The sequence below is a fragment of the Phalacrocorax aristotelis genome, chromosome 11, assembly GCF_949628215.1.
Source record: "Phalacrocorax aristotelis chromosome 11, bGulAri2.1, whole genome shotgun sequence".
NCBI classification, from domain to species: Eukaryota; Metazoa; Chordata; class Aves; order Suliformes; family Phalacrocoracidae; genus Phalacrocorax; species Phalacrocorax aristotelis.
In genome coordinates this window covers 16,248,135-16,262,040 of record NC_134286.1, presented here as the reverse complement: position 1 = coordinate 16,262,040, position 13,906 = coordinate 16,248,135, and the positions used below count along the sequence as shown (strand labels likewise).

The following is a 13,906-nucleotide window of genomic DNA, read 5'->3' as shown; positions in this document are numbered from 1 at the left end:
TGATTAGAAGATAATTTCTGCTACATGTAACATGACTTCCAGAAGGTAGGATAAATTGTTCTGTTCCTTTAAAAGTTACTTCAAAACTTGCAGGTTTTTGAGTTGGAAGCGGTAGCTTTAAGTGCTTTGAAACTCTTAAACAATTAAACTGTTGTTGCAGAAAGATACTGCTCAGTCTCCTGAAAGTTCTGCTATGTCCAGTGAAGACTGTGTTCACAAGGGAAAAAACACCAGCCTTCAAAATAAAAAAGTTAAGTCTTTTCTGGGGCCACATTGCACTCCTGGGGAACAGCATCAGCACCAAGCTCTACCGTCAAAAAAGAGGTCAGTCAAGAGAAAGATACGTGCAGATCAGATACAGATGCAGAACAGTAACCTCTCTTCATAAATATGTAGTGGATCTTCTAAAAAGTATTATGGAAATCAGTTTAGAGCCGAGGCCATAGAAAATACATAAGAAAGCTTTAAAAGCATATATAATTTCATCTTTGAAAGGTAGTTAGGTACTTTTCCTAGCATCAGATGATGACAGTTATACTGTTCAGGATTGAAGGATTGATTAAAGCATGTGTCTGGTATGCAATGCTCTCTTCTGATTAATATTTATGCTACTTCGTTTTTAATCTCATAGATGTGAAATAAAAGTAGTTAATACCCAAACCGTATATAGTCTAGTGATATAGCCGTGGAACAAGCAACGGTTACAGCGGTGTGAGGAAATAAGATTTCTTCAGCGAAAATGCAGAATCAGGATCTGGTATACCTGTTCCGTAATTTCAAACATACCTTATTTTTTCCTTTCTGGTTAATGGAATGTACTGCATGTAGCCAGAACTTGCCTTCAGAAAAGCGAATAGATGGTAATCTTGTGCCAACCTGAAGACTCAGAACAACTATGGCTCTGCTTCTGATGGGATTTCGTGAAATTGTATTGCATGTAGTCAGACATAGACACAGGGTATCACTCTGATACAAGGAAACGGAATAAGACAAAATAACTTGTCTGATACAACTGTATTAGGTTCAAGAGTAATCTTGTATAAGATTGCCCTTTCGCAATGTTTGTGCAAAATCTAATGTACCCATATGTAATATTAAAAGCTTGGTGTATACAGTGACAGATTTAATGTTGCAAAAATCTACCCAGTTGCGTCCTCTTTGTTTTGTTGTTGCTGTTGTGTAGTAGATTTCTCATGCTGTAAAGGGTGTATTTTTCCTCTCAACTTTTCACATCCAAAAGTCGTAATGTGGGGAGAGGGTGGGTATTTAGAATATTTTGACGGAAATGAGATTAAATATAATTAGGATTGAATGAAAACTTAAGACTAAGAAAACCCTGGTGAATAGAAGTTCTGTCTTGGCAGTGTTACAGCAGACTTATTAGTGGATTTCCATTCATTAAGGAAAATTCCTACGTTTGAGTGTTTTAGGTTTGTTCCACCTGAAAGAAAAACCATGCATGTTCTTTGCTTTGTGTATTTCCATTTAACAAAATAATGGTGAATTTTCTACTTTAAGGGGAAGTGCATCTGTTATTCCTTACCCCTATTTCACACGGTCTGCAAGAAGAAAATTTGGGTGAGTCATGTGAAGTTTCTTATGTTAAATAATTGCAGTGATGAAACGATGATATTTGAAGTGAAACTTTTAGAGGTCAAGAATCTGTATGGAAGTGAAATGAAAGAATAGATCAGGGTAAAGTTTAATATTTTCTATTCGCTTCCTTTGTGTTGATTCTAGTTGAAATATATTGGATTATTTTATTCTGAAAATGTAATTTTGAGTGTGTTACTAAAACGTATTTTTGTATTGTTACTAGTGCTACTTGGGGAATATATAGTAACAGGTCCATCACGGTAAGCGAAGTAATATATGTAGTCTTTGTTTTAGAGAGATGACAGTTTAAGTAGGAAAGTCAAAGGTAGGAGGGGGAGGGATGCTTGATTAGCAGAGTGAACAATGTAATAGCGTTAATGGATTTGCTAGTGGTGGTTGAGCTATGCATCATCCTTGGTGCTACATAGCAAGTATAGTTCTCCCTGAGAACCGCTTGGCTCCTTCCACTACCTAACACTCAGTCTTTACTGAACTCAGGCTGCATCCAGAGTAGGATTTTTTAAAAAAATCCAGGTAGGAGTTTCAAATCCAAGTCTGGAACCTCATACAATAACTACAAATGGGAAATTATTAAGAAAACTGAGTGAATGTTGTTATTTGCTAGTTTGGGGTAAAAAGCTACTTTCCTTCATGCATTTTGTTTAAGGGCCATGAATCCTTGTCACTTGTTCCAAACACAGCTCGGTAACTTGGCTATTTGAACTCTTTTGTCTCAGTAACTTCAGATATTTGGTATTTTCGGCAGCGGTGATTTGGGCTTGTCTCTTGAGTATGTATGCCCCTCAGTTGCCACCTTAGTTTACTTTTAGCACCTCTTCCTTCCCTGCTAAAACAAAGAATCATGGTACTAAGGATACAGCAACAGTAGTAACGGTGGAGTTGATCATAAGTTGTTGGCCATTCTGCCAGTATTACTGCCCTACAAGCATGCCTGTTTTCTTGAAAAACATTTATTGGAAGCTAATTTGCAAAACCTTTTTCAGTGGGATAAATGAGGCTCTCCTGAGGCCACATGTCTCTTTTTCCCTCTGGTCCTCTTGGTAGGTACTGCATTTTCTAGGGAAAATGGTTGCCTGGTTTTGCAGCTCATTAAGAGCATGACACGTGGCTTTAGGGTTGCATATCTGCAGGTGGTGCAGGAGCTTGTAGGGACTTGTGGCACAAATCCATAGGAGAATCAGGAGGTTTTTTGGAATATGAGGAATCCTGTTTTCTTTCGCTTACTGAGAAATGTTCCATTTCTTCTCGGGGGTGGAGGGTGGGAAGAATGTTTTCTCCCCATTTCTTAAAAATGAAGCAAAAAGTTAAGGCATGTTTACTTTGTTCTCTGCTTTTCTCAATCTGCTACTCTCCTCGCTACCTGTGTGTCCACTCTATGCCATTAGTGCTAGAACCCCAACTAAAGGAGGAGAAAGTCTGTGTTGGATTATGGAAAGCTGTTTCACTCTATATAATTAAAAGGTAACTTGTGTATTTCTGTAATTAACTATGAAGTTGTGCTGAATTCTCCCAACTGGAGAAGAAGAGAGCGTTAGCCTGACATACCTTAAAATTGCATTGTTTTTTTGTTCTGTTGCTTAGAAGTAGCAGAATGACAGCTCTCATTGAAATATTTTAGTACATTGATGAAATAATAACAGTAGAGATACATTTTGAAGTACATATTCTTAGATTATTTTGTGTCAAGTATTTTGTGCAGTTTTTCAGCATGTAGTTGCATTTTTTAAGGTTTTCTTGTTTTTGAACAGCAAAAGTTTATTTTAAGGTTCATTATTGCCAGCCTCAGTTCCTACGCTTCTGAGGTAACTTATTTATCTAATTACTAAGGGTTTCAGAAAGAACAAGGTAAGAGGAAACTGGTTAATTTAATGTTATTGTTGATCTGTATATCCTTGCTAGTAGAGACATTCAACATAAATGTACTTTTAAGCATTTAATATACCCCAAGTAGTTTAATTGCTAGTTTGTTGTGAATGGGGGAAGATCAGGAATTTCAGAAAGGCTTATTTTTATGTGGAAGTGAAAAGAAAAACCCATGGTGTTTTTCTTAGCATTTTCATCTTCAGAAGTTTAGCACTGCATGGAGTTGCTGCTACGCTACGTGCTCACACTCTACGCTGCTTGAAAGTAACTTGTTTGTATACTTCTATCCTTGCAGTTTCAGTTCTAAATGTTTGTATCACTCAGATGCTTTCCTCCTTTTTCCTTTCCCTCTGATGAGATCTAAGGGATGGGGATTCTACAATATGGGGAAATTCAGCTTGAGGTTTGCATGACTGAAAGTTTCCCAGAATCTGATGTTTCCTTCAGACCCCTTTTTCACATAAATCAGATTTTTTCAGGGAGAAATTGGTAGGAATCAACAATCCATTTGTATAGGCTTGTCAAATTTTTGTGGAAGGCTCTTTGGTTTCTCTGTTACGTGCTGTGGTAGATGGGTATACCATAATGGTGTCATGACAGTTAAGTTCATTTCAAACCAGTCTATAAAATAAGGCTTTTACCAGTTGTCTCAGTGAGTGGGGTGTTTTGTTTTGTTGTTTTGAGGCACTTTAATCCCTTGCATCATTTGAGCATTGCTACAAGTTGTAACTATTTCTTCCTTAGTTTTTTTCATCCCATATAGTCCCAGTGCTTAGGAAATAGGTGTGAAGCACAAGACATGCTTATTTTCTCAGTATTTTCTTTAAGTATTCACCTGCCATCTATTTTGATTAATGTTATTTTTGTTGACAATATTTTAAAGTAAAAAGACTGAAAAGGTGAATACCAGTGCATCTGGAAATACTGAATAAAGGCTTTTTTGCAAGTGGACATCTGTGAAAAGGGGAGTCTGCAGAATGCAGGCTGGGAATAGCAGATTTGGCATGGCACAAGTTCTCATAAAGCTGGCATGGGCAAAATAGGAATGCGGGTGTTTTGGTGTACAACAGCCACAGCACACTGTAGTAAACAGAAGGATTTGGGTTATATCGGGTGGCTTGCAGACATACTGGCTGGCAAAGTAGTAGATAAACTGTGTGTATGCACAAGTAGGTTTCCCTTAGGAACCTAGCTCAAGTTACGCTCGTACACACATCCAGCACAAAGCAGTCCTATAGGAATAACATGTCAGGCAGGTAGGAGAAATCATCCCAGCTATAGATCTGTGAAAGAAGTTGGGAAAAATTGTAACAAGTTATTTTCATATTTTTCAGAGGCTCTGCTAGCTCTAAATCAGAGCTTACTCACCTCCAAAACTAGACAATTTTAAAAGGAAAAGAAACTATTTCCATAATATCAACTTGTCAGCAGTATGACTTGGTTTAATCCTCTGCTTTAATGAAGAGGGAAGTTGGCATGTATCTAAGCTGACACAATGATTTCTGAGCAAGCCTTTCCTAACGTTGTGCTAGATTTTCATGTGTCTTGTTGAGAAGTCTGAGTCTCGAAAGTATGAATTAGTTTTGTGGGCATTAATTTTTAATTAGACTACTTTTGTTAATACTTTTGAAAACGTCTTCTAATGCTTGAAAAATGTATTAGTATAGCTGGTATGCGAATGTTTAATTTATTTTTATGTATACACAATAATTACTTTCCGTGATGGTTCTTGTAAAAGGAATTAATTCTTCATAAGATACTATTTTCATGGAAACATGCTTTTATCTAGAAATAATACCATAGGAAACACAATGTAATTACTGAATTATCATTTTTAGAAAGAGACAAACTTTCCTGCTACCTTTCATCAGAAAACATAAAAATACCACTGCATAAACTTAGATCTGACATCTTCCATGTATCTTTCTGTGGTTGCCCTGGGCCTCAAAATTTGAAGAATACTTTGGACTACAAAGTCACATAGAAACACATACAAATTTTCATTTAACAATATTTTCAACACAACTCTGCTCAGAAGCTTGGGTGGATGGTGGGAAGCAAGTAGGTCCAAGCTGTTTTAAAGTTCTCTTTGTGGCAGCTTTTTTTGTTTACAACAATTAGGGGGCTGAAACCTCAATTGCACAGTTTGTGCTGCTTAAGTGAAGACTCTTTTGTTGTTGGACATCACAAGAAGGGCACTCCAGTACTTAGCCCACACCATGGTGATAGTGCATTGCATAAAATGTACTTTCATTCTCAAAAACCACAATGTATTTCCTGTTATCTTTTCACTAGATTTCAGATATTTTCTGTTTGTTATGAAACATTGACATGACATTTTCAAGACATGTCCTAGTATGAAATGGGAAAAATTGAAAAAGAAACTGTAGATCCTTATGATTGAAATACATACGAGTGTCCCACTAAACAGCAGGATTGTCTTTTGATTCCTTTTTCACTCTCTATATATTGTCCCTGTGTATTTGTAGTTACAATATTTTATTGGTGACTGCTTTGGTAGTCTGCAATTTTAATGGTACCTTAACAGAGTGTTGCCTATGTCTCTGCTGCTTTTGATGCAAGATAATCAAGATAGTCTTTTTCCTAAGTTTATTCAGACATGATGGTGAGTTTATAATAAGAGGAATGGAGCAAAGAAGAAAGGAATAAATGGGCCTAAGAGCTTATTTTACCATGTTGTGGCTGCAAAGTATATGTTACATTTTTCTCCTGCTTATTATCCTAGGTAATTCATTAGAGATTGTTAGAGAATATTTGCTTACCATTAATTCAAAATTTTGTGGTTAAAAATGAAAGCATGACAAAAATCTAGTTTGCTTGATTGAAATTACTGTTAAAACAGGGTAGTATGTCCAAAGGAAAATAAATATTTGGAATTTATCATTTTGGATTCTGGAGTGATGATGCGGCTCCATTCATTTTTTGTTTTTGAATGCTGAAGGGTGCTGGTATGAAAGGGCAGCACACGCTGTGCAACCGTTTTTTAGAATGAAGTAATAAACCTGTTGGCCACCTGTGATGTTCAGCTTTTACTGTCGCACATGCTGTTTCCAGTAGGTGCCCAGTAGAGGGCAACAAACACTGATTTTTGAGTGTGAAATACTTTCCAATCTACTTCATAACGCAAAGAAACGCAGCAGTTCTTGTCCTAAGCTCTTCAACACTGAGTGTAGTGGGTCTCATTATGCCAAGTTGCTATATTACATGTCTTGTGATATGAAACTAGGTACTAGTGCTCACTCATTCAAGCTTGTATCATTTATCACTAGAAATGATCACCTGAGCTCTTGCTGCATAGTGTTTGAAGTTAAATAGGTTTTAAGTGTATATACACTATAAAACTTTCTTTTTATAGCTTGGATGAATTTCAACATGAAGAGTTTGTGCAAGACAAAATCAGACAAGCTGTATCAGACAGTTTACAGGACTGCACAGGTATGTTGCAAATAGTTGTTACATTAACCTTAGGAGCTTTTAGCCTACTTCTCTTCAGGTCCAAAACAGGCAGCCAAGATATCTTTATAACCCTTGTGGGTCAAGACAGCTCTTCTGTACCTCTGGCTGCATCAACCTCTCAGGAGCCACTGTAGCAACGTATTGTTAATGTCATTCTGCTCAGTCGTGTCCCTGACGTGTTCTGAAGGGTGGCTGTGAGGACAGTGTTGGGCCGTTTCCCAGTACGGGGCATAAATTCTCGGTGTTGCTTTATACAGCTGTTAAGTTAGTTTTGCACCTCAGAAGCACTTAGTAGCATAAGACCTCACATTTTCTGTTGGCAGTTTTCTTGCTATAGTGATCTGCATGTGATAAAATCGTCCCCTCGGGGAAGGTATCCCCAACACTATCTCAGCACCTAATTAAAAAAACCAAATACATGATGTGGGAGGAAATGGATGAAACATTCAAGCCAGTAACAAGAATGGTGTTTGGTTTAGGGATTTTTCTAAGTTAATGTTAATAATTTTTTCTTTCTTTGTCTGCAATTGAAAAATAAATTTGTGTTCCATGCACTTATGTTGTGGTTTAAGCGGGCAGTTTCTTGATATCTCTGTTTGGATGAAGGAAGGAGTCTAATTTGACTGTTGCCATTATGTGCAGCTTGGCCTGTTTTTGATTTCATGCAAATATTTTGACGTTTTCCTCTTTTCAAAGCTGACTGAATATACTGAGTCATGTAATTTTATCTAAAAGTTTGTCTGCTACTAGTATCTGTCCCAACATTAATATCTGCCAATTTACTTCTATGGGTCGCTATATTATGTATAACGTTGTCCATCATTTTATTTTTGCAAGGCAGCAGTTCATCTTAATGTAGTAATGACCTTGATAGGTTTTCTTTGTAGCCTATTGGTGACGATGTTCTCCGTTGTGCTGCTTTAAAGCAATAGAAATTGCATTGAATTTTCCCAAATGTTTAATGCATTAAGAGGCTGAAACTGAGGAAGCTTTCAAATTGGAGAAAAATTTGTACAGGGAACTGTTTAAGGTGAAGTTTTATTCCAGAGGAAGAGCAACCACTGTGTAGAGATCTGTTCTTCAAAAGTAGGAGAACCATATCCATGAGCAAGTTTGATAATTAATTACTTTATTAGTTGTTAGTCTTTGGAGAAATTTCTTGTTGCTTTTTAAAATGAGAAATAAGATTGAGTGTTCTCACCTGAAATTATTTCTGGTAACTGTAGTGTTTATTGTGCTGTTACTGTTACTCGCTCTAGAATTGTTGCGATATCGTGTAGATCTCATAAAATGAATGCATGTAGGTGGTTTCAGTGAGTTGGTTGTCAAAAAAAAAAAAAAAAAGTGAAGATGTACAGTGAAATACATGCCTCATCTTTTAACTGTAGTAAAGAAATCTTGCATTAGATACTTATGTTTTTATTTAGATATTTATATCTAAAATATAGATATGTTTAGATCCAGATAATGCAGATATATTTAGATACTCTCAAATTAAAATGTCATTTACACTGGTACTTCATCACTGCATGTGAAACCCTATTTAACTTCAGTTGGATGGTATTTTGGGTGTAGTCCAAAATAAATGAACAAATCTTTCATTTAATGTAAGTATGCAATAATTACATTAATATGTTAGTAAATGTAGCTACTAAACATATGCACATATTTTTTCTCACATTATGTCAGCCCTACTGGCAATATTGTTAGTCTTATGTAAAATACTAATTGTTTAGCTGATGCTAGTTTTATCTAAATAATAGCATGTTTATATTTTGCTTAACAAGCTTACTAATTATGGTGTATGTATCAAAGTGAACACTTTTCTATGTTGTGTTCCTTCAGATTTTGAAGATGATTTTTTTTTTTTTCAGTATTCTGAGATTGTATATCGATTACTTACCTAGCGTATACTTACTTTTCCATTTACTGATATGCAGGTCATAGGTACCATATAAAATGGAAGAGTGTTACTCTAAGCTTCATAGTATTGTTGCCATGGTCCCAGGCAGAGCTTTGGGGTTTTTTTTTAATACCAGCAAAGGGAACTGCCCTTAGCTGCCTTTAGAAACTATTTATGGGAACTTGATATTTCCCGCCCCTCCCTTTATAACTTTATGTATTAGTGGTGCTGACACTTCTGTCTCTTAGCAGCTCCATGTCGTAGCAGCCTGCATCAAAGTAACACTTTTTGAATAGTCATTGGGTAGATGTATAAAAAGAGCTGATAGAAATATCCAAAACAAAATAAATCATTAAGGAGTGTTTTTTAAATGTTGAAGTATCTCCGGGCGGGCAGTGTTGCGATGAGGTTCACTCACTGGAATTTCATTTACTCCAGGTGCTGTTTTTTGCAAGAGGTACAAAGGAGGAGTAAAAGATTGCAGACTCTGCTGTAAGAAACGTGAAATATAACTGTAAAGCAGAAATGCACTGACTCAGATTCACTAACAAAAGTGTTTGCAAGAAAGAAATTTTATAGTAACGGCGCAGGCTGGTGACGAAATTAACTTCTAATTCTTACAAGAAAAAATTCTGGTGTATACTGTATTATACAGTAGATTAAAAAAAATCCTTCAGTTCACTGAACTCTAAATAGGGTTCATCTCAGTTGCTTTTTGTGGGCAACCACGTGTTTAAATGTTCACGATAGCCATTTTTATATTTTTGATTGGTTTAAAGAAAGGTGTCTTTGCTGCCAAGAGGCTCCTGTAGCTAGAGGAGTTCAAACGTTTGCATTATTTTTCTTCTAAAGTGTGGTCAGATTGTTAAAGGTTTTAGCATCTTATTGCTTAAAAAACCAGTGGTGTCTGCTTCTGCTGTGCTGTCCTAACTACACGTCTGCTTATGCTAAGTTAGTAATGAGCGTACAAGTAGGACACACAAATTACAGCACCAATGATATATTGAGGGGGGGAAAGTAAAGTCATGATTGAAGTTTTAGAAAGAGAAAGGGATTTTTTTAATCCCATTACTTATATTCTGAAACTTTTTTGTACTTTATTTGCCTAATGTATAGTATTGCCTTCATGTGTGTAGAGAATACTGTAATTCTCCAAGTAAAATGGTGAGAAAAATGTTTCTTCATGTAGCAGCTTTCATGTGCCCCTTTACCTTATATGATGAATTCCAGTTCTGTGAGAAAAATACTGCAGACTGCTTTATGCAATCCAGAGCATGCTTTCCATTTCAGTATTAATGTCAATTTTCTTTAACTTTTTTTTGTTGTCTAATTCAGTGCAGCAAGACGCTTATTTCCCTTGTTGAATGTTCTTGCCTATGTTGTGTCAAGTTTGTCTGTGTAGATTCTGGTTTCTTCATTTTTTTTTAACATCCCGATACTCCATCGTAGCAATTATGACACTAAAAAGAAGTAAAGTAAAAAAAAAATGTTCACAGAGAAATGTTTGGGTGGATAATGTACTCAGTTCAGAAGACTACTTGATGAGAAGTTGTTTCACAGGAGATGGAGGAGATACAAGGCTATACTGGGAATATTTTGAAATGAGCTTTTAGATAAACTCAAAAGGTGGGGTTAAAACTTGCCTTCAAAATTGGAAGCGATGGTTATATAAGCTTTTACCATTAACAGTCCTCAAATCACATGTGACAGGAAGGACGAATGGAGCTATCATTGACAATATAGCAAGAAATTTTAAACGTAGTGTAGTCTTCAATGTAAGCATATCATTATTGTGCAAGGGATGGAGAAGTTTACCTTCACTTGTACCAATTTAAACTTGTTTTCATGATTTCTGGCTGTTCTTTAAACAAGTTACATGCTCTCCAAAACCAAACCATGATGAAGCTCTTCATGTGGTGAAATAAGTCTTTTCACTATAAGTCTAGTGTCTAAGGTTATCAGTTTACTCACATTTCAACCCTTGTTTAATTCATTGTGTTGTATGTTTTGACCATTCTGCCATGTCTTCCTAGTTGACAGGTTCTAAAGAAAATATTTCTCATCTGGCAGAGAAGTGATACAATTCTATTAGCACATAAGCAACTAAGTATTTTCTGTGTTTATAATAGACCGAGAAGGAACGAGTGACAGACCTGAAACTGAAGAGACTGGAAGAACTTGTGATTCATGGCAGAGTGACCTATGGGCACAAGTGAAAGACAAGTTAATGAAATATTTGCATCACAGCACAATTTTCCCAGAAAGCATCCCGCGTAAATTTGATTATGTGCACAAAGACTTACTTATGCAACAGTACAACCTTCATGCAGCGGTGCACCAGCCAAAAGAAACCAGAGCAGATAAAAATATCAATGAGTTCAAAAGTGCGAGTGGCCTTGGGTATTACGAAGTGACAGTTCTGGGTAAGTATTTGGTAGCTCGCCTTCTAAAAAAGGTTAAGCAAGGGCAGTATAAGATCTCTTTGCTGTATTAACTTGAGAATGACTTGAAGGTTCATCAGAAACTGAATGGATTTCTCTAAATGAGTCATTTAATTCTAAGTATTTCTTGAAGTTTAAAAAAATAATTGACGTGTTAGATTTTTGTTAATCATGATTTAGGATAATTTTTTACTGGAAAGCCATAATTCTCAAAAAATACCAATAAATGAGATTATTTAATATCTTATTTCTAGTATCATATTTCATATAATTGCAATTTTGTGATGGGTTTATGTGTATCATTTGAAGAATGTGTGTAGTCCTTAAGCTATTGATTATTACAATTAGAGGTAGGTCCTGTTCCCTAGTTCAGCCAGTCTGACATAATGAAGTAAACTATTCAATTGCACTTGATTGTCAGCTGACTTTCCTGCTGGAGAGGTATTAAACAGAAGCCAGTTGGTGTTCTTAAAGGGAAAAGGACAACTATAAATGCTTCTTTTGAGATTTATTCTCCTTGAGTTGTTTTTTGAGTACAGCTGCTCCTAAAGTGCCTTTCTTCCATGCCAGAAAATTAAGGGCTGTATTTCAGCCATGCTCATAAACTACTCTGCTGCTTCTGGTTAGCACAAAGTGTCAGTTGATTGGTCTTTATTTGTTAAAATATAAACATGCAAGATGATGTGTATCTGTTAGCATTCCTGTGGGATATTAATCTGTTTGATTTTGGTTTCCCATTAAAAGGAGAAGGAAATTGCCTAGCTTAACGATGCTCATGTTAAGTTCCTATAATTTAAAAGTTTCCATTATTTGTTAAGGGACATTTGCAGAGAAGGTGTTTGAATATTTATGGTCGTTAGAATCCTGGGACTTACAATATGATATTCAGGGCGAAAGTAGCACAAATACTGCACCGCATACTGCATAGGTACTCTGGTTGTAAAATTAATTTCTCTGCCCTTGTAGCAGCGATAAAGTTAAAAAGGGGCATGAAATGGCTTCCAATGTTGGTTTAATATTTTCTGAGCTGACAACATTGTTAGCCTAAATCATAGTATGTTATAACGTCATATCAATTTGAATGTATGTATAAATAGATATACAGATATATAGAGATATGTCTTTTTAGATGTCAGTTATTAATAATGGACAAAGAGCAAGTAAATGAAAAATCAGTGCTCAGCCTGCAATAGTTTGGTTTTTAAAAGAAAGAAGAAATGGCGTATGAATTTGCTAATAGGCTGAAGTTTTCTGCTAACTTAAATTTTTTTTCAACAGGTATAAATCACGATGTAGCAATAGATGTTGCATTTCTTCCACTGTTTTGTCCTGAAGACCCCCACTTATTTCAGCTAGAAGACATTCAAAATGACACATTATTGTCTTGTATGAGTTGCATCTCTGCATGTCAGCAGGCGGCCACTAACAATGGGAGGCTTCGTGACATGTTTCCGCTTTCAAGTGAGACTGGCTTTCACTGACGTTACTCATTTATCGTTCTTGTTTTATCTTTCAATGCAAGAGTTCATCCTCTATGGAAATCTCTGTTGTAGGTCAGACGTTGTTCACCTCTTCAGTGAAAGATGTGTGAATTCTGTGCAACCACATTCAGTAAATAGTCGTGATACTGAACTTTCAAGGCAGATTTTACTGGAGCTGTTCTCATACTCTGAAGATAGTATTTTAATATCCAAGCCACAAACTCCTAAGTGACCTAGATAGTATTCACAGTTATTTGTTGATGCAGAATTACACTGACATAGAAGTCAGCACGTGTGCCTGAGCATGTGAATATTTGGCTTGATCTGCTTTGCAGTAAGAGTGGAATCAATCCATTTCACTGATGTCACTTTGAACAGCCTCTTCAACGCAACCTGCAGCACCCATAAACTGGGGTGTTTGCTATTGAATTATTTTCCTTCAGATTATGCTTTGAATTCCTGGCACCTCACAACAACTATGGTGAACACTGTTGTTGTGTATCTCACTGCAAAGTACTAAAGCATTGTGTCTTCCTGCATGTTTATATAGACAGATCTGACTTTATTTAAATACATCTTTACTTCTACTTGAATAATACTATGAAATCTGAGAATCACTAGTGATTAAGTAATGCTTAATGCTTATTTCAGCTTTTCCATATCTAAATTCTGGTGCTGTCATTTCTAATGATTGAATTTACCAATAAAAATAAAAATCCCAGCAGGCCAGCACTCTGTTAAAATAATTAGAGTGAGTTTTTTTTCACTGAAAGAAGGTTGAACATATCCACATTACTGCATGGAAAACAATGTCAATTCAGTATACCTTTTCACTATATGTATATTAAAACACCTTTTCTTAACTTCTAGATGAAATTATAAAAGCAGCAATGGATCTAGACGGCAAACATGTTGTCTGCATCTTGGACATCTGTCACTTGGGTGATGATAAGGTGGAAGTGTTTCTGAGCAAAATCTACAAGACAGTGGAGCCTGGTGTGCTGGATCCAGTGTAATTTAATAATTTATTTTCCAAATTTATATTCTTCAAAAGGAGGGAAATAAAATTGCTGTAACTTGAATACACCCTCTACACATTGCACTTTCCTAGAAGTAGCAGACAC

The 13,906-nt window shown here is 36.1% G+C and overlaps 1 protein-coding gene across 2 annotated transcripts in view; it reads left to right on the top strand.

Moving 5' to 3' along the window:
• The window catches only part of RADX (RPA1 related single stranded DNA binding protein, X-linked), a 25,371-nt gene extending 11,465 nt beyond the window's left edge, over positions 1 to 13,906 (top strand). For both annotated transcript variants that reach the window (XM_075107077.1, XM_075107076.1), the window contains 6 exons: positions 161 to 324; positions 1,519 to 1,578; positions 6,857 to 6,936; positions 10,990 to 11,283; positions 12,580 to 12,762; positions 13,653 to 13,906. In XM_075107077.1, coding sequence (XP_074963178.1) covers positions 161 to 324; positions 1,519 to 1,578; positions 6,857 to 6,936; positions 10,990 to 11,283; positions 12,580 to 12,762; positions 13,653 to 13,798 — 927 coding nt within the window. In that variant the 3' untranslated portion in view covers positions 13,799 to 13,906. The remainder of the gene's footprint in view (positions 1 to 160; positions 325 to 1,518; positions 1,579 to 6,856; positions 6,937 to 10,989; positions 11,284 to 12,579; positions 12,763 to 13,652) is intronic.